This window comes from Chlamydotis macqueenii, chromosome 1 (genome assembly GCF_036417535.1).
Source record: "Chlamydotis macqueenii isolate bChlMac1 chromosome 1, bChlMac1.mat, whole genome shotgun sequence".
Classification (NCBI taxonomy): Eukaryota; Metazoa; Chordata; class Aves; order Otidiformes; family Otididae; genus Chlamydotis; species Chlamydotis macqueenii.
The window spans coordinates 30,038,121-30,061,442 of NC_141556.1; the positions used below are offsets into that span (position 1 = coordinate 30,038,121).

The window sequence follows — 23,322 nt, forward strand, 5'->3', positions numbered from 1 at the left end:
TTAAACATTTACTGCTTTTCACTTTCTAATAAATATTTTTGTACTCCTTGTTTACCATTAGTATTGTAACTTTTTCTTTGACACTTGGTCAATTATGACTCTTAAGGTGCAGAAATTATAATTTGTCTCCTAAGCATGATTGTTTCCGGTTGATTTCGGAATACTCGTAAGGACAGGCTTCTTATAGCTTTTTTTCTGTACTAAATATTTTGGCCAAGTCAAAGCACACACTCCTGCTATCTTGTCCTTCTCCCCCATTCTTATTAAGTCTTATCTTCATTTGAAACGTCTGGATATGTGTATTTCATGGATGTCTACAAGCTCACTTGTTTTCCCTGGCTATTCTTTCATCTCGTTATCATTATTTTTTCTGTCATTTCCTCTTGTTCAAAATTTGCTTCCAACTACTGACTCATCTCTTACTACCTTTAATTCTTGTGTTAACCAAGATGGACTGTTAGACTCAGTGTCTTCACTTGTTCCTTTTCAATCTTTCCTATACCTTTCCTCTACCCTACTTTTCTCCTTCATCATCATTGAAAATACTTGTAACACCTATTTGTTCATTCAACTTATTTTTCCTCATATTTATTGACCTGATGCTGTTGCAGACTTGATCTTTTAGAAATTTTGTCCTCATTGGACACAATTTTCTGACTCTCTTCTTTTCTAGTTTTTCTAAAATACTTCTATCATCCTATGTTACTTTTTTTCTTTTTCTTTTTTTTTTAATTTTTTTTTGTCATTGATTTATCTGCCATTGAGTGTCTATGGTTTCTTATTTTTCCTTCCTTTTTTTTTGTAGTAATTACGTGATCTGCACTTGATTTGTTAGCAACATATGATAAGGTTTGTAATCTACTATTTTCAGTTTTAAATATTTTTTTCCTTACTTAGACTTTCTCTCTTTTTTTTCTGAATATTTATGAGAGAGTTTCCACACTCTTGATTAAAGTAAAGCCCTACTCACTGGAAAGGCATCTCATTATATATACAGTTTGGTGTATTTAATGTAAGGGTCCTAGCAAGAAGAATGTCTGTTCTTTTATACACATCCAGTGTGATGGAATAGTAATTTTGGGAAGGCAAAAGTAGAGCTCTGTGCCAGAATGTTAAACAAAAGAAGAGATGCTGATTGTGGGAGAATGATGTTGCATGGCATACAAAGACAGGGAACTATCACGTGTAAGATAATTGAAGCAAAAAGAATTTTCAAATGAAGGAGACAAAAGGAGGAGGAAGACAAGCTGAAGCCTAAGAAATCCTGTAGGAAGATAATTGATAGTTAGAGATGAATAGCAGGTGCAGGGTCTTGCAAATTTTTTAGGTCAGGAGGAGTAAGAATCTGAGGGAAACCTATATTACTTGTGGTATCTTCAAATAAAGTAATTTAGAATATCTTGTAAGGCATATTACTTTTGTTTGTAATTAGATAATATCTGAACATACAGAACATTCCTTTGCTGGTACTTGAAATTCTAGACTATCCAATATTTCTTTGAGGGTTATTTAATTATTTAATCCTAAAACAGATGCTCTCCACAAAGTATTCTATTCTAAGCGTTTTAAATAAATAATATTGTTCTTCTTCCTTTTTGTCTTAATTAAAAATATATGTAATGTTTTTAATTAAATGAATGATGTACATTGCTTTTATGCTGTCTTTAGCAGAGCCAAGCTCATGAAAATTTTTGAGGGCTGTGAGTCAGATGGTTAGGTTCATGAGGCTGGGCTTTTGATGAGTCAGGGACATGCTTAGTAATGTCCAAAACACCCAATCAGATTGGAGTGTAGTACCTGTTAAAGTCAGTGGAAGTTATGGACCTCAATGCTTTTGCTGTATGAGGAAGTACTGGTGTGCACTTACCTACCTCTTGATGTGGTAGACAAAAAAACCAACAATACTTTGACAATACATTTTTTATTTCTTATATTTGAAACTATTTGGTTAACCCATGTCCAGGGCAGCAGAAGGCTTTTCTCTTTTTCTCTTTGGTATGTGTGCTTTGGTGTAATATGTTTACTGGTGTATGTTTATAAATTGTAATATGCTTTTGAAAGCCTGAATTAATGAAAAGATTATTCTCTTTCTGTTTTCTCTTTCTAAAATCCAGACATTACACAAGCTAGAAATAACTTAAAATTAGTCTAGCTCTAGTGGACGTCCTCCATTTTAATCAGCTTCTCTAAGACCAATGGAGAGAAATGAGAAATAGAGCTTTAATTAACATAATATAGTTTAAGAAGAGTTGACTGCTGAAGTAGGTGAGGGAACAGACTGCAGAGTTTTTAAGGATGCAATTTTCCTCTGACTGCACTTGAAATTTGCACTAAAATCCACAGAATAATTCAACTTTTTTTTTATGTTTTTTTTTTTCATGTAATTGAAAATTATAAATGGTAACAAATAGCATGGAGAAGGATACTCTGGAAATACATTTTGTAGGAGACTGGGAAAAAGATGAAGCATTAATGAAGTAGAAAGTAGTTAAAAAGGAGGGCTGCATGCCCATGCTAGTGTGATTTTGGTGAGAGCAAACAGTAGATTAATGAATGGAAGAAATGAGAAGGGTGAGAGATATGTTGAAGTTCCTGGAAGGAAGAAAATTAAGTAATTTTGAGTTGGACTCTAACAGCCTGAAAGGCAGCAAGGTGATTAGGACATGGTAATGTAAATATACGTTTATAAGTGTTGTGAGACTGGACAGTGCTGTTCTTGACTTATCAGACTAAGAGTCTGAAAGCCATGGGGATACAGTTCATCCTAGCTTGAGTACTGAAATTGTCTTACATGACTGTAGAAGAAATGGAATTGAGTTACTGGTGTGCATATGTTATATAATTTAGGTATAGATAGGGAAAATTGTGCAAGCAGGTATTTTAGGAGAAAGCATTTTTTCATATTTTGAATACATTGTATAGCACATGAATATTCAATATAGCTTTTAGTTTGCTGAAAATGCCGTGTACTTCTCAGAAATACCTGCAGAGCATTTGCGAAATAAATTATGTAAGACTTTAACACTTAAGATTGATGAACAGTTTAATTTTTGTAAAGCACAAAACCAGTAGTAAATTGGTAAAATGCATATGATCACATTTTAGCGTGTCCAGTCAAAGTAAAATAAAATGGATTTATATAACTTAATTTTTCTCAGAAGCTATCACTGTATTTTTGTTTACACAGGAGTCTGGCTAACTAGACAAAAATGCATTATTAAAATAGCTACCTAAGTAATATATATTTACCTATCCCATTTTATAGTAAATATTAAGGTAACCAGTGCAAAGCCTGTGTTTATACTACTTTTAAAAAGAGCATGTTCCTTCTTCTCTGTTGCGGTTCTGAAGCACAGCTAATAAACTATCAGGAAAGCTTTGAGATTTGTTTTTGTGTTTCCTAATTATTCGGTTAGCTTGAAAAGCAGTAATAGGCTGCCCAAGGAAGTGGTGGAGTCACCATCCCTGGAGGTGTTCAAAAAACGTGTAGACATGACACTTCAGGACATGGTTTAGTGGACATGGAGTGGTGTTAGGTTGATGGTTGGACTTGATGATCTTGGAGGTCTTTTCCAACCTTAAAGATTCTATGACTCTGTGATTCATTTTCTACCCAATTTCATGTTGTCTATGCTGTTGCACACCTCAGTTTGGGTTTTTTGTCTTGGAGAGATAAGCTTCCTATTTATTTATCTGTCCTTCAAGGTCTAGTGATCCAGACAATGTAATAACTAGGCTACAAAAGGTGAACAAAAGACTTCTTTCACTGTTGTGATGTCACTAGAAACCATATTTAATTACTGTAGTCCTTTAAAAAGAATATAAATATGTTCATTTTTGCATCTTGCTTTTTTCCTTGTCTTCTGTCTTCTATTGACAGAAGACATTCTGATTGCCCTACTGGCCCTTCTTCTGGCACGTAGCTTTCAGACCATCGTAAGTGCTGGAGAGTGAAGTGAGTAGACTTCCATAGGAGTCCAATTCCTATTTGCAATAGCCTGAACTGAAGGGGTCACCTCTGAATACCTTGTTATTAACTTGGGACTCTTCCTGTTTGCTTTCTTATCTGTGTGGACCTGAGAGCTGTCTATCTGGCTAGCAACAATGATGTCTGATCAAATCCACACTGTGCAAGTACTCACAGGCAGTGTCAGGGTGACATAATGAGCCAAATGTCATGGACAGTTCCTATCCTTGCATTGGTTCTGGAGAAGAGTGTAAATCTGCATGACATATGGAGATAAAGAGTAAAGTTGGGTTGGACTGTCAAAAGGAATCAACCTGTATATTTAATGATGGTGGCTTGGAAAGCAGTTTTGTCTTATGTGTGGACATTTTGAAGCAGAAAGGAATATCTGGGACAGGAGCTGTAGCCTCCCGTGACCCTTAATTTAGCACAGAGCTGTGGAAGGCTGTCTCCTGTATGTACATCTGTCCTCAGCACTTCTGTTTTCACCTGAGCTGTAGCCAGAACAGTCCTATATTCAGAATAGTGCTTACAACTCAATAATCTTGAGGTCTTGATAGTCTCTTTAATGGATAATTCTTGGAAGGAAGAGTATTTACAATGGCTGTTATGTTCTTCTAAGAAGTTATTTCAGTATGGAAGTATTTTTCCCTATACTTCCCTTACTTTCCTTTCTCTGTTTTAGTAGAGGATTCCTACTAAAGGAAATTGTGTTCTATAATTGAAATGTTATGTGACTGTACTTTGAATCGGTGGGAGAGATTCAGTGTATTCAACTTGTGAGGGAAATCCTGAATTTCCGTATTAGGGAAGTATATTTTGTAGAATTATGAATGTAAATGGTCTTGGATCAAGAAGCTACAATTATGATATTTAATATCTTGTTCTTTTGGCCATTTATTCAAAATTGCTCTCCACACCTGAATACATACAGAGTGTAGCTTTGTGATTCCCAAATGCATTATGGCTATTTGGAGCACAGCATGAAATTGTCATCAATGCAAATAACAAACAATAGCTACGTAAGGGTAAGGCAGATGGAGTTGTTTTTCACCCTTCTAAACTGTAATGTTAAAGAACATCAGCTATTTTAGGATCAGGAATAGACCATCTGCCCAAATTGCCTGCCCATTCAGCTTTATCTTACTCCCATATTATTGTTATTATTTTCATCTGAATGTCATTACATTTTTATACTTTGTTTCCTTGAAAGATACATCATCTCATTAGCTCCTTAGTTTTATGCCAGGGTTTGTTTTTTTTTTTAAGAATTCTAAGTCTTTCTTTAATATTTCTGTTTTACTGTTCAAATATTTTGCTTGATAATTTTTTTATTAAGTCAGACATCTGTCTTTACTGTCAGTGTTGGACATGGTGTGACAGTCTGACAACAACAGTAGTAGGAAGTAAGCAAAGGAGTAATGGATCATGGAAGGGAGAGGAATAGAGTGCTTGCATCAAGGCAAAGAAAAGGGCTTTGGGAAAACAAGTCTAAAAATAACTGAAGCTGAGAGACAAAAAACAAGAAAGAGCAAGTGAGAGAGGTTTGTAAAATTCATTTTTTTAGCTGCCAGAGGAATTTCATTTGTAGTTTTCAGCTTCGTCTGAAGGGAGGAATGACTTAATAAAAGATTCAGTTGCTTTGAAGACTGTTGATTTATAGTATGAATCTTTGTGGGATAAGCATTATACTTGAATGTCTTTGTGGGATGAGCTGTAGAAATAATTAAACATTTTCCAATGAAAGCTTTTAAAATCTGAAATTATTAGTTCAATGAATATCAAATATTCTACAAGAATGTCAACATATCAGCATTTCATTTCAGTTTTTTTTTGTCATGTTGTGTAAATACCTGTATTTGTTTTTCTGTCATGGCAGTTTGGCAAGTGAAAACAGAAGATTTTCTTCCTAAATGTCTTAAGAAATCATATGAAACCATTTTAATGTTCCAAGAACATTGGAACTTTCTCCCCCTCCCCCTATCCCTTTTTTTTTCCTGAATAGAAATGAGCTTCATTAACTGTAGACCAACATTTTAGATAAAGATCACTTCCTATCAAATAGCTAATTTTCTTTGGAATATAGTGGAATTTCTTTCTATATGTGATTATTCTTTCACAGTTTTATTCCTAAACCTAAGCATCTAGAGTTCTTTTTTCATGCCCTGGGATACCAGAGTTTGACATACAGAGTTGACAAGACTTATGAGAAGCAGGAGGACGTATGTCCTTTAGAGCAACAATTGAAAGTCAGGACAGATGCACCCAAAAGCTTTCAAAATTAAACTGGATATTTGTGTCATGTTATAGCTTTGTTTGTGTCATTAATCATTGCAGTTTACAAGTTATATAAATGGTTAGCCAAATAATAAATAGAATAACTACCTGCAAAGTGTATAGACTTTTCATTAGGTGAATATACTTTCATTTTTTTTAATGAAAAAAAAAATGATATTCTTTTCTTGGCATAAATTAAATGTAAAAATTAATTTTGTCATTATAATTCCTAAAAATAGAAATTACACAGTCATAGTTTTTTTTTAATACTGAATTTTTAATTCTTACTGTACACTTTCTGCTATGTAAAGTTTCTTGTCTTGTCAGTGCCACACATCCACTCTAGTTTTACTCCATTCAGTTCATTAATAAGAATTGTTTTCTTCCTTAAGTGTGATAGAATGATGCTTTTCATTTTTTTTTCTCTCTAAAACCTCAATTTTTCTGTTACAGTCTAGTATGTGAACTTATTTTCTAGACTGTATAGGAACCTTTTCCTGAAATATGTCTTCATGTTTCAGATAGAAAAGAATAATATATAAGATTATTATTGATAATCATGTCTCTTCTATTACTGGCCGGTACAAGATTGAGGGAATTATCTCAATTATTTTTTTTTTTACGTTATCTTGAGTTTGGTGCTTAAGATTTCACAAGCAGAATGAATTTTACTAGTAAATTTTGGAAATGGAAATTTCCTTTTAGAATGTAAATCAACATTTATTCTGTGATCTTTTATTGAAATTTTTAACCTAAGTAAGGTTTTCACGTCATTGTAGCTAAACCAGAAACTTAAATGTACATATGTAAGTTAGCATTTGACTGTGTTAGCTGATGGAATTTTGGAATTTATTTTTGTAAATATTTTACTAAGAAGTAAATGCTTAGTCTTTTTATGACTAGAACATTACTTTTTAGGTAACTTAATTAAAAAATTGAATTCAAAAGTCTTATCAGTCCTGTGTTTTGGGTATTGCCTAGACAGACATTTTGAACACTCATATTTACCTTCTCTCTTTCATTAGTAACATGTTTCAGAAGGAGGTTTGCTGTCAAGTGCCAAGATAATGTATTTCTGAGCTACTATTTTCTAATCTGAATCATCAGTAAGTACTGCTTTTAATGCATTGGATTCCTGAGATAAAACTATTAAAGAAGTGGAAACACAGGTATATAGCACTGCTTTTCTCTGTTTCTGAGGAAATTAAATGTAGTTTGTTGTCAGTTTCTACCTCCATTAAAGAATCCCAATTAATAAAAGACAGAAAAATTTTGTTGTTGTGTGGAAACAACAACCTTCCTGTAAATGAAGAGCTTGTTGAAAACTATACTATACCATTACTAGAAAGTTCTTATACTTTTTTCACAGATTCTACTTTGCTGAAAAAAATTATTAGGTTTTTTTTTAGCATATATCTGTGAAGTGATTCAAGTTAAATATACACTAAACTGTTAAAGCTAAAAGATGGATTTATTACTTCCTAATGATCCTCAGCATTGTAGAGTAGTATAGCTGGGGAAGGAACAGCTGTCCATTTTTACGCACAGCTACACAAGGATCCCACTGCTCACCTATAGCTTCTGTAGGGCTTTTAACATGAAGAATGTCTTTAGTCATGGAGAAATAATGAAACTTTTTAGAGATTTTTTAGGCTAATATACTGGAGATGTTTCTGTGTAGATATTACAGATATTATGTTTATATGGTTAGTAGGTGATTCACAGTATTGCCATTGAAAGCATTTCTATGTGTTCCACAAGATACTACTTCTGTATAGTACATCAAATAATGTAATACAGATACAATGAAATAAAAGTTTGCAGACACGCATGTAGCTAATGTGAGAGAAGTACTTCACACACACACACACATAGAAGTTTATATAACAAAAGGATCAAACAACCATTCATTACTCAATATGCATGTTGAAATCTAATTTAAATGGATTTTAATGGCCTCACTTCCATTATGCTTTTTGCCTTTAATGTGTTCTTACAGTAAATTTTGCTCAAAATGTATTTGAGCAAAAAATATAACTAAATTTACATTTCTGTTAGAAACATCTAAATTTTCAATTTAATAGTATTTAAAACCTCAGTAGAATGAAGTTGTAGTTGAAGATGTCCCTGCTCCTTGCAGAGGGGTTGGACTAGATGACTTAAAGCTCGCTTCCAATCCAAACTATTCTATGATTCTATTCTATTCTATGAATACTGAAGAATTGTGATGCTCTTGACATATATGTTTATTAATAAATGGATGTTGATATTAACTTGAATGTGCTGGTAAGTATGTCTTCTTAAAGTTTTGAGTTTGTAAGCATTTCTGCAGATCCTTTGGTGAGAATGAGAACTCTTTTAAGCGATATCCCTGTTCTCATTATTGCAATTATATTCCTTCTTTGTAGCCCATCAGTTAAGCACCCCTACCAAATCACAAATATTTTTATTCTGAGTCACTAAAAATTCTATGATCTTGTAGCCTATTGTAGAGACACTGTTGACCTTGTTCTTATGGACATTTTCCTAGTATTTCTTAAAGCTTCCCTTTTGAGTGATAGCAGTGAAGACATATTTGCACAAATAAAGAATGTTACTGAATGATAGTTAGTTACAGAAGATGTATCTGGCTGGTATGCTGAAAACAAAAGCTCAGCATATTCTTTCAGAGATACTTTCAGAGAAGGGAAGGTAAAAAGTTGTAAAATGTCTTAATCGAGGTCACGTGAGGAGAATTGCAAAGCTAGTTTAAGAAAATGCAATTATATCTCCCTTTTTTTGGGATATAAAGGAAATTATTTACATTGTAATAATTAACAACAGAATAATGTATTTAATCTTAAAATGTAATGTATGTTTTCATTTGATATCAGTATAAAGTACAGAACGATTCAAATATTTGTGAGATATATCTAGTTACATTTCAGCTCTCAGAAGTTTGGTATTAAAATTCTCCCATATAAAAATACATTTTGTCTGTCAACAAAAAATTTAATGAGACATTTAAATAAATAACGGCTGTACTTATTCTGTGAGGGGAAAGTCTTCTTATCAATGGTCCCCATTAGGTTTGTAGTTGTGTGTGGTTTTAGTACTTTGTGGAGAGATATTTTTGCCTGAAAAAAAAAAAGAGATTCTCATTTCTAAGCTCTAAGACTTGTAAGTTTTAAATGTGGCATGATTCTGAAGGTAAATATACAAGATAGACGTACAAGTTCTGGCTGACAGATACAATATCTGCTTGGGGATGGGTCGCATTTGAAATACCAGTTCTTGGCGAGCAGCCACGGGAAATGCCCATGGTCCTGAACTCTGTCGTGCCATCACATGATTTATCTGCTAAATTTCAGTGTGCTTTTATGTGCGATAGTGATTCATCAAGTTTGCAAACTTCTTCTTCAGTGAAAAATATCGACTCTATGAATATCTGTTCTGGTTTTGTTAGTGAGGGGGGGGGCTAAGGTGGTTGCTTCTGTAGGAAACTGCTAGAAGTCGCTCCCCTTTGTTCAGTGGACTCGGCCGGGCCTAGGGCGGACCCGCTGCTGGCCAAGGCCGAGCCAATTGGTAGCAGAATGTCCCGTGATAACGCCTCTGCGATAACGTATTTAAGTAGGGGAAAACAGGAAAAAGAGAGGGAGAAGATGTGAAGCAGCTGAGTGGGGGGCAGAGAGGGGGAGGCGCGAGCCTCATGGGCCTTGCAGGCCTCACCCTCTGGCCTCCCGCCGGGCAGCCGACTGGGCCCAACTCGGCCCGGCCTGGCTGCAAGAAGTGGAGAGGAGATGAGAAGTGAATAAGATGTAAAAAGGATCCTGAGAGACGTCTGCCAGCCTGTTGTGAGGAACGGCTGCAGACGCCAAGGTCAGTGAAGAAGGAGGGGGAGGAGTAATATGGCTCCTGGCCAAGATTCCTCTGCAACTCGTGGTGAAGACCATGGTGGAGCAGGTTGTCCCCCTGCAGCCCATGGAGGTCCACGGAGGGGCAGAGATCCACCTGCAGCTCGTGGAGGACCCCACGCCAGAGCAGGTGGAGGCCTGAAGGAGGCTGTGGCCCGTGGAGGGCCCGCTGGGACAGCTGTTGTGGAGGGACTGCACCCCGTGGAAGAGATGACCCACGCCGGAGCAGTTTCACGAAGGACTGTGGCCCGTGGGAGGGACCCCACGCTGGAGCAGAGGAGGAATGCGAGGAGTTCTTCCCCTGACGATGATACAGCGGCGTAAAACAACGCGTGATGAACTGACCGCGACCCCCATTCCCTTTTCCCCCCCCGTGCCGCTCGGGAGGGGAAGGTAGTAGAGATAATGTTAAGCCCGGGAAGAGGGAGGGGTGGGGGGAGGTTATCTTGTTCCCTGTCTCATTCTCCTGCTAATTTTAGAAAATAAATGAATAGTTTTCCCCAAGTCGAGTCTGTTTTGCCCGTGACGGTAACTTTAAGGATTTCTCCCCGTCCTTATCTCAAACCTTGAGCCATTTTTCTTATATCATCTCCCCCTGTTCTCTCGGAGGGTGGGGGGAGCGGGAGAGAGACTGCGTAGTCTGGTCCTGATCAGGGCTGAACTACGACAATATCATAAGTTTTGGTAGTTTAAAATTTGTATCAGGTTTTTCTTTCTACCTTTAACTACTTTGAAAATTACATTTACATAATATAAAAATCCTGGAATTTAACTAGAAGGACATCTTTAAAATAAAGCCAAGCTATTCTTTAGTACTAGGTAAAATGAAATTATTTTTCCATGTCATAAGTGTTTATAGACCACTAATCCTAGAATCATAGAATAGTTTGTGTTGGAAGGGAATTTTACAGCTCATCTAGTCCAATCCCCCTGTAAGGAGCAGGGACATCTTCAACTAGGTCATGTTGCTCAGGACCCCAGTCTGGCCTTGAATGTTTCCAGGGATGGGGCATCCACCACCTCTCTGGGCAACCTGTTCCAGTGTTTCACCACCCTCATGGTAAAAAATTTCTTCTTTCTATTTTAAAACCATTGCCTCTTGTCACATCACAACAGACCCTGCTAATATTTTGAAAGTATGCAGCAAACTATGAAGAAGTGGAAAAGTTAGTTTCTAAATACTAGAATTAACTCTTCTGTTAATGTCTAAATACAGGATATAACTCTTCTACATACAAAAATTCTGTCAGCTATGCCACAGAAATATTTACTTCAATCACATCTAGAAAGATAGAATATATATTATTGTAGAGTTTAAAAAATATCAGTCTACTAAAGACTTGCCAGAAGTATTTATTACTCCTATTTTTACTTTGTAATTCAAGCTACCTGTGCATTCTATGAATATTTACTTTCTTTATGCACAATATTCAGAGATAATAAATTTTTTTTTCTTCAGTTTTTCTATTTCTTTTCATATATGTGAACCAAAATAACATTACGATTTTGCTGTTGCTTTCTTTGTCAGGAGGACAACATCCTTTCATCAGGTATCTTAATGATCAGATGTCTTTTCTTTACTGGGCTTAGGGGTAGTCACTTTTCCCATCCTAACAGAAAAGGATTTAGCTTGTAATCAACATTCTGATGAGCAGCTTCTTGTACACATTTGCTGCTTACAGGCCCCGTCCTACTCCTGTGAGAACTTTAGCTTCAATATGAGTAGTCAGGTATTCATTATCCTGTTTTCATTTTGTTTCATTTCATTTCTATTAATAATGTTTCTGTCAGTCTTTATTGCTTGTTACGTTGTGAAAGCTGAGGAGGTTTATAAACTAGTCAATTGTTGTTATTTCTGAACAGTAGCGTGCACGTTCAGAAAGAAAACCTTAATATCATTTAAACTGTTCAAGCTATCTGATTTTCCTGTATAGCCAGCCTAAAGTTTAGACATTATTAATAACTGAATTACCCTTTTGACTGAAGACAAAGTATTGGTTTTGTATTATTTGAGTCTAAACATTGCTTTTAGCTTTCAGGTTTCTGGGAAAATACCAAAGCAGCTCAAAATTTGCTGTTATCTGTAGCTAACAATCTATTTCCCTATCAGTCTTATGTCTCCTTCCTGGCCGTCTTTTCTTTTCTTCCTCCCCCAGTTAGCAATGTTTAAAATATGGTTATTAATATGGATAAGTACTTTATAAAAATATTTGTGGTGTGGTTTGTTGCAGTTTTACAGCTTAAAACCAGCAAGAATATCCTATGTGCTCAGATTGACATTTTAGCAGGAGAATATGTAAGGAGATATTTTATCAGATGTTAGAATGACCTTGTTTATTGTCAGACAAGAGCTCCCAGAATGTTTTTTTTTTAGAAATAAACAAGCAAAAAACTCTTTTGTTTTTAATCAAAAATGTATTTTCCTCATTAAAAAAATTCACATACTCACTGTGTCTACTCTACAGAATCTGTCCATTTCATTACACCATGTGTCAATCCTAGTATATCTGTTCACTGCGAAAACTCGTGGCTAGTGTGTGTAATACAGCACAGGAGGAGGTATTGCTCAGTTCCACTACTTTTATATAATAATAAAAAAAAAATACAGAAAATGTTCGTGGCTACTTGCACTGTATTCCAGACTTAAAAGTTCCATGAAAGTTCTAGAAAATGAACTTAATTTTATTTGGTTCGTAGAATACCCTTAGAAGCCAGTTAGTTAAAATTCTTTTGTTCTGCTGAGTCAGTATGTATTCATGTTTGTCAGAAGAAGCAAAGTTGAGGCATCTAGTTCCTGAAAGAAATACTTTTTCTTGTTGCCTTTTTATTCAGCACAAATGCAGTCATGTGCTTTTTATTTCAGAAATTAAGTGATATACTGACATATTTATGACATATTGGTTGGTACACCTATTACAGTTGCTTTTACTTCCATTGCTGTGCTTTTTTCTTTGCTCGTGTCCCAAAGACTGATTAGAGGAGGATAAAGCTCATTGAGTGAAAAGGATTGTTTCTTCATGTAATTCCTTAGATAGCTGTGTCCAGCGTCACAGTTCATCTCTCGTGAGATGCAGCTGTAGAGATATATCACAGAGATGATTCCCAGAAAAGCACCAAGGCAGGCAAGGAATCGTATTATGTGGTTCTTTTCATAGCCTTTCACAGCCAAGTCCAGTCCTTTTGTGGTTACATTGACACATTGTTTCTTATTCTGTGAATAGATAGTGGGAATGTCTATACAAATTTTGTATTCTGTTGATGGATTTAGATGTGTAAGATTATATACTTTTATATTAGATGGTATTCGAGCGCTCTGTGCAGCCTGAGAGTTTTCAGCTTTCAGAAAGGCTGTCCATCTAACACTGGACTTCAGAATTTTAGAACTTGCTTTCCATGAAACCAAAACAGAATTAGATTTTATATCTTTTATTACAATATTCAAAGATCCATTGCTGTCCTGAGGGAAGGAGCCATCCACTTTAATCATGACTGACTTTAGATCTGCCCCAACTAAATTCGTTGCTATACATGTGTATAATCCACTTTCTTCTTGTGTTACATCACTTATTTCTAAAGTTCCTTCAGAATGAATGTAGTATTTATTAGAAACAGTATTAGGCAAAAGTTTGTGTCCTGATGGTGTTATCCAGTAGATTTCAGGTTCTGGTTCTGCTGTTGCTCTGCAGTGTAAGGAAATATGGCTGCCAGATTTTAAATCCAGAGTAGATGGAAAACTTTCAGGAGCTATCAGGGGGAGACAGATTTCCATCATTTCCCGGAAGTGTATCTGTCTCACATTCTGGCCTTGGAATTCAGGAGGGTCTACGCAAAACAAGGATTCCGGCTCCATGAAGCGAATATTTGTTTTATTCATGTTAATCCAGCGGATGACACAATCACATCTAATGGGATTGCTGTGTATACTAACTTCTCTGAGGTTAGGCAAGGATTCTATTGTACTGCGATACAGGGCACTCAGCGCGTTGCTGTTGAGCATGAGTGATTCCAGCTTGGGAAGTCTGTAGAATGCATTTGGATGAATGTATGATAATCTGGGGTTATTAGTAGCTTCTATTTTTCTTAAATCTGGCAAATTATCAACAGCAAGACTATCTATAGAAATCAGTTCAGGCATGTTATTAATTCCTAACTCTTTTAGGTGCAGCATGTTGCTAAAATCTCCACGTCGTATTCTGTTAATGGGATTCTTATTTAGATCCAGAAATTTAAGATTTGTAGCCTTTTGAAGAGCAATGTGAGGCACTCTAACAAATCTGTTGTCATAAAAGGATATGCTTTCCAAGTTGTCAAGGCCAACCAAAGCATTATCTGGTATTTCAGTGAGATTTATGCCTGCTAAAACTAGGCTGCGCAGATTGATAAGAGGCTTAAAGTTCATATCTTCAATTCTGATTATTGGGTTTTCTCCAATCATGAGAATTTCAAGATTAGGGGTAGCTTCAAACCACTTCCTATTGATCATTTGCAGACCATTTGAATTGAGATGAAGTCTGAGAAGATTATTGAGGCCTATGAAAGCTCCTGGTGCAATCACAGAAATCAGGTTATGATTAATATAAAGCTCTTGTAAATTGTGGAGTCCAGAGAGACATTCTTCAGGGAGTTCAGTAAGTTTATTTTCTTCAAGGTACATTGAAAGTAACTGTGGTATCTTTCTAAGATTAATACTGGTCACTGAGGATAAATTGTTCTGAGATAAATCTAGACCAGTTAAATTCACTGGGAAGTCTACAGAATGCTCAATATTTGCAATATTATTAGTTTGTAGAAGCAGAACCTGTGTGTCAGCAGGGAGTCTGGCTGGAAAATTAGAAAGGCCTAAATCATTACAGTCCACTGTTGGAGCCTCCATATACACAGACCTGGGGGTGAACCATGGTCTGATCTCACATATACATGAGTCTGGGCAGTCTGCTTTTTTTTCTACAGCTTGTACTAGTGCAGTAATAACTAGGCCAAGTAGAACATTAATTTTGAATTGCTTGTCCTTCATCTTAGCTCAAGTGTTCAGAAAAGTAACAGACCCTTTAGTATTCCACAGTTATGATTTTGGAATTCAATATGGCCCGTTCAATTGATAAAACACACACTTGTATTTGTCAAATGATGATCGTGAAGGACTTTCTTCCTGAGGATAAGTGATAAATTTGCAACCAGCTTGTCCAGTAGTAAGAGGCATTTTGTGGAAATGAAGGTCACTCTGTCCTTGATGACATAAATTTGATAAGCTTTGTGAAGATGAAGTATGTATAGATGGTCATAGGAGATTAAGCAATTCATTTATTTAGTAGTATTAACTTCAAATCCCATGATTGATTAGTGTTTGCAGGAATGACAGGATGACCTAAAATATAAGAAGAGGAAATAATTAGTATAAGAAACTATAAAGCTATAAATTAATTTAGTCATCTTTTACTCTCTAATGTTAATTATTGCAAGTAAGAAAAGAAAATGACTGTGGTGCCTAGAGTATTGTAGTGGTATTCAGATAGCATAAATGAAGTTAATATAGTAATATGTCTTTAGACTTGTAGCTTGTCATATATCCAGTGGAGCATTGCTTTACAGAACGATGAAGATCCACAAAGTATAAAGCAAAATATATCAGTGAGATTTTTTTACGTATTTTATACTCCTTTAAAATATTTTCTTTTTTCTTTCATTATCAGTAGAAGCAGACTGAGTTCTTTTGGCTTTGAAAATGTACACACTGGGCAAAATCCTACAGAGCATGAATATTTAACTTTTGAACATGTAGTTTATAAATAACATAATTTATATGTAATCAAAGGAAAATGGAATGGTACACATTCCTGATAATGACATTCTTAGGCAAGCCTGTAAGATATTTATACAGAAATATGCAAAATTGATAATCTACACGTTTTATAATGTTCTAATTCTTTTTGTACCTGGTGTTTAGGAAGAAAACTTGTTTTTTTTCTTTAAAGTGATGATTAGAAAGAAATATTTACCCCATTATAAATAGCTTGTCATCTTGACAAATTCAGGCTAATTACTGGCTTGCTTATTTTGACTTCAGTAACTTAAATTGCAAGGAATAATAATAACAGAAAAGTGTCTAAAGAGTGATAAGAAGAAAACAAATCTACAGTAGCAATTGCTTCTTTGGTCTGTAGCTCTGTAAGAACCTGAAATCTGCTATGAAGTTGCAGAGTGTTCAATGTTATACTAAAGACTGAAACCTTAGCATCTTGAAGCATCAAATATGTCCTCTCCAGATTTTTGGTATGTACTTGCTTTTTCTGGGGAAAGAAAAACCCCTACTTTGAGTGCACATTGTGTTCCAAGCCATGTAATTCAAAAGCTTCTATGTTTTCCTATAAGAAGTACTACACATTAACTGCTTCATTTACTTCAGCTTGCACCAACTTTAATCAGACTTTACCTCCGAAGACTCATGTGATACACACTGATGCCCTTTCTCCCCTTGCCTCTAGTGTTAAAATTCACAGTGGCATTGTTTACAAACTGTAAGATAAGATCAATTCTTCATTGACATTGATAAATAACTTTTGAAGTGCTGCTGGTATGGACAGACAGAATTGCAAAAGTCAAGTGTCAAGGATTTGTATTTTAGGTTTCCTTTCCAGGCCCAGGAGGATTGGGCATATTGACCACAAAGGCATTCCATATCAGCTCAGAGGAAAGGTTTTGGACCATGTTGAGTGACATGAGCATTAGGCCAATTTGAAGTACATTTGACAAATCTTTGAGGCTGCTGTTTGTGCTGTGTACATTTAAGGACATTTAATATTCTATTTTAACATGTAAGTGTATTAATAAAGTGAACAGACAATGTGTGAGATAAACATACAGAAAACATTCTGCTGTTTTGAGGATGAATATGTTTTTATGCAAATAGCCCAGTTTATACTGAAATGCAAAGACATACTGACTGACATAGTGAAAATGTAATCTATTCCTGTGTTCTAAGAAATGAGACATTGAGACTTGCAGGAAAATAAAGGTTTGAAGTGGATAGTTAATGCCTATAACTTGCTCTTAATTTTACTACCAGGAGGCAAAGCGATATGCCTATGCGGAGTACTGTCCCATTTACTAATGATCTCAGAAGAAATCATGCTACACCAAATGTACAGCTGTAATTTACTACGTAGGGAGAAAAGGGGATGCGTGGTGAGGGGGGATTTTTTGAGTCGTGTTCTTTATACAATTTCTAAAGCACATTTCCATTGACTTCTGGAATTTTGTTTGGATTGCGTGTTAAAAATGTAACTGTAAATGTGGCAAGTACAAAATGTAAGCTTCAAATAATTGAAAGGTCCTTGGAAATGCTGCAGCTGTCAAATCTCAGCATTTTGATTCCCCTGGGATGCTTAGGGACTTCAGCTCAGTAGAGGTCCCGCGAAAGTATTCTGGGGAAGTGTAACTACATAACTTACCTGGTTTCTGCTTCTCCCTGGACATTTGCTATTGGCCACCACTAAACACAGGATATGTACCAAGATGGACTTTTCACATGTGTCCTAGGTACCTGAGAGGCTGTACCAGTTAAAGCATGTAAACAACTACATTTTTGTGTACATAAAACCAACATACTGCTGGATTTGATTTTATACTCCTCTTAAGTTTGTATTTCAGCTTCTGTGGGATTCTCAAGCCAAAAACAATGGCACCAGTGAACATTTTCGTGTCATATATATTAGAGTGGGCTTTCCACGAAAGACAGCAAAATAGAAAAGGTGGGAGAGCCAAGTTGAAATTCTTCTTTATGATTTAATCTGATGTCTTTTCTCTTTCTGGTGAATGCTCCAGATAATAAGCCACCAGCTCAAGCTCATATGGTGTTCTAGTGTAAATCTTTCCAGTTAAAGTGCTTCTGCCTTGTATAAAGTATTCACTGGGGTTGAGTGCATGGAATAACTTTGTAGCATAATTTTCACACTCTCTCTCAGTTTGCAGAGTCATCGTCCCAAAATACATTGTTCCACTTCAGCAAGAGTTTTGGCTTAAATTGTGTCATAACTATGTATTATTTTACATGAAAATTATTTGGTATAAACTATCATTCAAGGTGTGGAACCAAATGTTTCTGTAGTAGTATGAACATCCATGGTGGCTTATGAGATCATAAAATCATAGAACAGAATACCTCAAGTTGGAGGGACCCATAAGGATCATCGAGTTCAACTCCCTGTTCCTCACAGGACAACCTAAAACTGAATCATATGACTGCAGTACACATCATATAACATAGTACACAAAAAAGTGAAGTAGTGAAAAGCACAGCAAAAATTGTATAGAATCATTTGAGTGGTAAAACGTTTTTGTTGGTCTTTTTGTTTATAATAGTATTATTGTGTGACTGATATACAATGTTGACAAAGAAGGTAAGAAAACAGGTTGCTGATGTTAAGTTTTCTGGTCCCACTTGAAGCGATCAAACCCAGAATCAAGTTATGCAGTATGACTTTGCTTATACCAAGTGGTTGTATTGATTATGTGTGTGTGTCTGTGTGTATGTAATTAATATGTAACCTTGAGATATGTAGAAACCATTTTGAACTGGGAAGTGAACAGCATTTTACTGTAAGAAAGTAAACCTCAGGTAAATTGATAGCTTGCACTGAACACTATAAACTGTAATTGAAGTTCAATTTCCTTGAAGAATGTAGTGTCAGAGAGATAAATGCTTGTATTGGAAAATAAGCATTTAACTTTGTGATACTTTGAACTTAGGGAATGCATTGATTCCCTTTCTTTGTTAATGTACTGATATTAGTAAGTATGGGCTGATAGCACTAAATAAAGATTAAATTTAAATACTCTTAATAAGAGTGATTTTCAGATTTTTTATTAATGAGTTCCAGTGCTTTAAAGTGTTTTGTACTATCTGGAGTTTTATGTGAAAGTTTTGCATTTCAAATGTCCAGTTTTAAAGGTACTAAGAAGGATGAAGAGAACCTGAAGGTTATTTGTCCTATTCCTTTGAGTAGTATTTAAAGTATCTGAGATTTACATACACAGAGGTTTCTGTGCAAAAGTAGATATTTTCTTTAAAAAAAAAGTTATTTCAAATAATGCAATTATGTCTGCATTAACTGTTAAGAAAAAATATTATTTTTATTATAGCTCTTTTGTTAGTGCGTTTTGGTGACCTCTCAAGATTTTTGATGTGATGCAAGTGATTCTTAAAACTTGTACCTACTATGGTGTACAATAGAAAAGCTTGGAGAGATGAGGCTCAGCAGCAGATTATCACCAGTAAGCTGAGCTGTGGGATAGGTGTTTTGACACAAGCAGCAGCAGGAGTTGTGAATTGTAGTTTTGGAGTCGTTCATGTAATTCTTTACCCAGTTGCACTTATAAATCTTTGTGTGCTCTCTGTGTGCACATGTGTACATGTATTTCCTCATCCAGATAAAATAGCATAGTTTGCCTCCTAATGTCTGCAATTAAAAAGTCTAAATATAGTCTGCATCTAAAAAGTTAATGTTGCTTATTAGTAATGATATTCAGTATTTTTATTATTGTTTTCCTGTACTAGAATTTCTGTCCTAAAACTAAGTCTTTGTGGGCAGATTATTTAATTTCTTCTGGAAATCCATCACCGTTGCAATCCATACTTACTGTCTTACTAAATATGATGTGCCTCTTACTTCTAAGGTGTTATTTCTTGCTTTTGGAAAAATGCGCTTGTTTTGCGTGACTTTTTGCAACCTTGTTATCTCTTGTGTAGACAATGATTGGTATGTCTTAATTAGCTTTTTTTTTTTTCATTTACTGCTATTGACAGCTGGAGCCTTGGTTTACAAGAGGGTATCACCATTATTTGAGCTGGAAAAGACATTCAGTGAATGAATAAACTGAGCAACGTTTCTCATCACTGGAGCAACAGACAGCTAAGAACCAAGTCAGAGTAGGCAGAAGGGAAAAGAAACACGTCAGGTTTTGGCAATCTTTCTTTTCCACTTCAGCAGTTAGAGAGACAGTGATAAAAACTAAAAATGCAGCAGCTATGCTGCAATGAGCCCTGCTGGCAATAAGGCAAACAGTTCACTTCACAAGGACCAATTTAGAGGTAGCAAGCATTTTGAAAACACAGCTGTTCATACAAAGCTACCTTTCAAACACATCAACTGAAAGAGCCACTTCTCAATTCTTGTCATTATAACCACTTTGAGCAGTTCTATGGACAGAAATTTGGAAATGTCACTAACCAAAAATTGAGCATGAGACATTTCATACCTCACTTGATTCTAGGTACAGCACTTAGTTTTTTTTTTTTTTTATTTTGTTTTGTTTTGTTGGTTTTGTTTTTGTTTTTGTTTTTAAAGTGTTAGTTATGAATATATGCAGACTTTGTTTGAACATTTAGTATCTTTCTGATAATTTTATAAGGCTATTTTTCCTTGTTTGTTCTTTGATCAAAATCTTAAAATATTGTATCCTTCAGGAATGTTTTTGTTACAACACATTTGATTAAAAACATGGAACAACTTACTTATTTGACAGATTTCAAGAAATGTTACAAAAAGCTGTGTTCTTTTTTTTTATTAAAATGTAACTGGGATGTTTGTGTTGAAATATGTACAGGAAGTTTGTGACTGAGACAGGAGTTTACATTAAAGCATGAAAAGATAATAGCTTTTCCTAACAGACCCAGTTTTGAAATAAAATATTTCTCGAAGTAAGTTCTACTGGCTGGTCTGATACAGTTGCTGGTAATTATATATAATTTATATTTGTAAAAATGGAAAAAATTTCTGCTGGCATATGTAGTCTTGCTTTCATTCCATTCTCTAGAACAAAGAGTTTCATACAGAATCCTGTTTCTTTTTACAAATACAAATTAACACTTTGCTATAATATATTGTAACTGCTTTATATTCTTACATGTAGCTAACATACAGTCTCATATTAAAACATGAATGAGGATTTTTGGAAATTAGTGTGTTTCTGGCAATCTCAATTTTGAGATGTTCAACTTGGGAAGCTGACAGTATCAGATGACACTTAGATTTTAAAAGTCTTAGGTTGAAGACCTCAAAACTGAGTGTCTGAAATATCTGGACATTTGAAAAATTTTACTAGGGCTTCCCGTTGGGATGTTGACTAATTTTGGAAATCTACTTTATTTTTTTTTTTCCAATTATTGATTTTTAGAACTTCAGGCTGGCCCTGAATAGCAGTGAGTGAAAGATGCAAAGGAAATAGCAAAGCTACTTGTGTTTAACCCTAGAGGCAATTTACAGTGTCTGATTAATTATTGCAGCTTATGTGTTTATATTTATTGTGGGAACTTGTTACACCTCCTTATCATTGTTTTCCTTTCTTGGAATAAATTTATGTTTAATATGACTGTAAACCAGGACAAATTCTCACACCTTAGGCCATTACAAGAATGACAAAACTTTATACATCATTAGAAGTTCTTTTTATCCACGGTCACCATGTGTTTTGTTTTTACTTTAATCTAAAAATAAAGATAGAGTCATAAAAACATTATGACCATCTAGATCTACATGAGATTTATCCTTTCTCTTTCACTAATTGAGTCTGGTCTATTCTCCTTGTGCTCTTGTTTATCATATGTTAATGCAATTTAACAGACATCAGAGGAATTATCACCATGTACAATGAATTAAGAACTTGCTGTAGTTCTGTTTCTTGTATCAAACAAAAATTACATTACAGTGTTTTGGAAAGCATTGCAATATTATAAATCGTGAAGCTTTGAAAATGCTCTATTTAAGATAGATGTCATGAAAACAATAAAGTAAAATGGAAGCCGAAGGAATATTTACATACGGTATGTGATAATTTATTACATATGCTATTTTAGAATAACTTTCCAATGGACATTTGGTAAAACCTTCTTTTAAGAATTGGAGGTTGGAAAAGATATAGCACTTGTTTCCTAACCTATTTTAACTGGATAACCATGATTGATCATGGAATGGCAGATAACTATGGGACCACCTGCTTGTGAATTAAGGTGTTTATCAATCAAAATCACAATGCTTAATGGAAATGTGTATGTAGTTTTGATACTGTCCTGGTTTTAGCAGTGATGGCGTTAATTTTCCTCTCAGTAGCCAATGTGCTTTGAATTTAGTATGTGAAGAATGTTGATAAACACCCTGATGATATGAGTTCTTGCTGAAGAGACCAAGGACACTCTCTGGCTTTCCAGGTCTCACTAATGTGCAGATACAGGAAGCTGGGAGGGATACAGCCAGAATAATTGACCCAAACTGGTCAAAGAGAGTATTCCATGCCGTAAATGTCATATTCAGTATGTAAGTGGGGGTTGCCCAGAGGAGGCATCTCTTGCTCTCTCCCTCTTGTTCCTTTGCTTGCTACTTGGTTTTTCGTTTTCCATGATTGCTGCTCGAGGTGGTCTGTATTGATTATTGAGACATCACGTGGTGAGAAATCGTGCATTGTTCATTTGGTGTATTTTAGTATCCTTATATTTTGTTATTGTTGTAATTTTCCTTTGCTGTTCTTGTAAACTGTCTTCATCTCAACCCACGAGTTTTCCTTTCTTCTTAATTCTCTCCCCCATTCCACTGGAGAAGGGGAGGGTGAGCAAGAAACTGTTGTGACTATGGCTAAACCACAACAATTACTATTATTAATTTGGTGGCAGCAGCATTGTTCATTGGAGGCATAGTGGTGGATAAGGACCATGCCATCTTGTGTGATAACTTGCTGCAAAACACAACTGTGACCTTTATTCCAAGGAGCTTAAAATTTAAATACAAGATGAAGGACAACTGGTGATTCAGACAGGGCAAGAAAAAAAAAAGAAGTCACTGTGACAATCTCTGAATGTCCTCAGGTTTATTCTTTTCCTCTAACCATAGTCTAGTAGTTTACTGTCATGACCCTACGTTAGTTTTCCAGGTTTTGATTTTAGATTATCTGCCTGTAGATCTCTCTCTCTCATGTGCTTTTGACTTTTAATTGCACACTCCCTAGCCATCAAATACATCTGACCTTTTCACAAATGGTGTAGCAAAAGAAGATGAAAAGTTTGTTTGATGATACTTGGTAAAGGAATTAATCATTTTAGTAATTACTGTTACCTCATTTTTTTTTTTTTTACTTCTCCTAACATGAAGTGCACAAAATCATTTTTACATATTCTTTTTGAGTGAGCAGAGATATTAG

General features: G+C 35.3%; 2 protein-coding genes across 3 annotated transcripts in view; one reads left to right on the plus strand and one right to left on the minus strand.

Moving 5' to 3' along the window:
• The window catches only part of IMMP2L (inner mitochondrial membrane peptidase subunit 2), a 488,259-nt gene that overhangs the window by 195,546 nt on the left and 269,391 nt on the right, over positions 1-23,322 (plus strand). The gene's annotated exons all lie outside the window — the stretch shown is intronic.
• LRRN3 (leucine rich repeat neuronal 3) overlaps positions 12,539-23,322 on the minus strand; it is an 81,613-nt gene continuing 70,829 nt past the window's right edge. For both annotated transcript variants that reach the window (XM_086747782.1, XM_086747773.1), the window contains exon 2: positions 12,539-15,502. In XM_086747782.1, the coding sequence (XP_086603908.1) occupies positions 13,025-15,151 (2,127 nt within the window). In that variant the 5' untranslated portion in view covers positions 15,152-15,502 and the 3' untranslated portion in view covers positions 12,539-13,024. The remainder of the gene's footprint in view (positions 15,503-23,322) is intronic.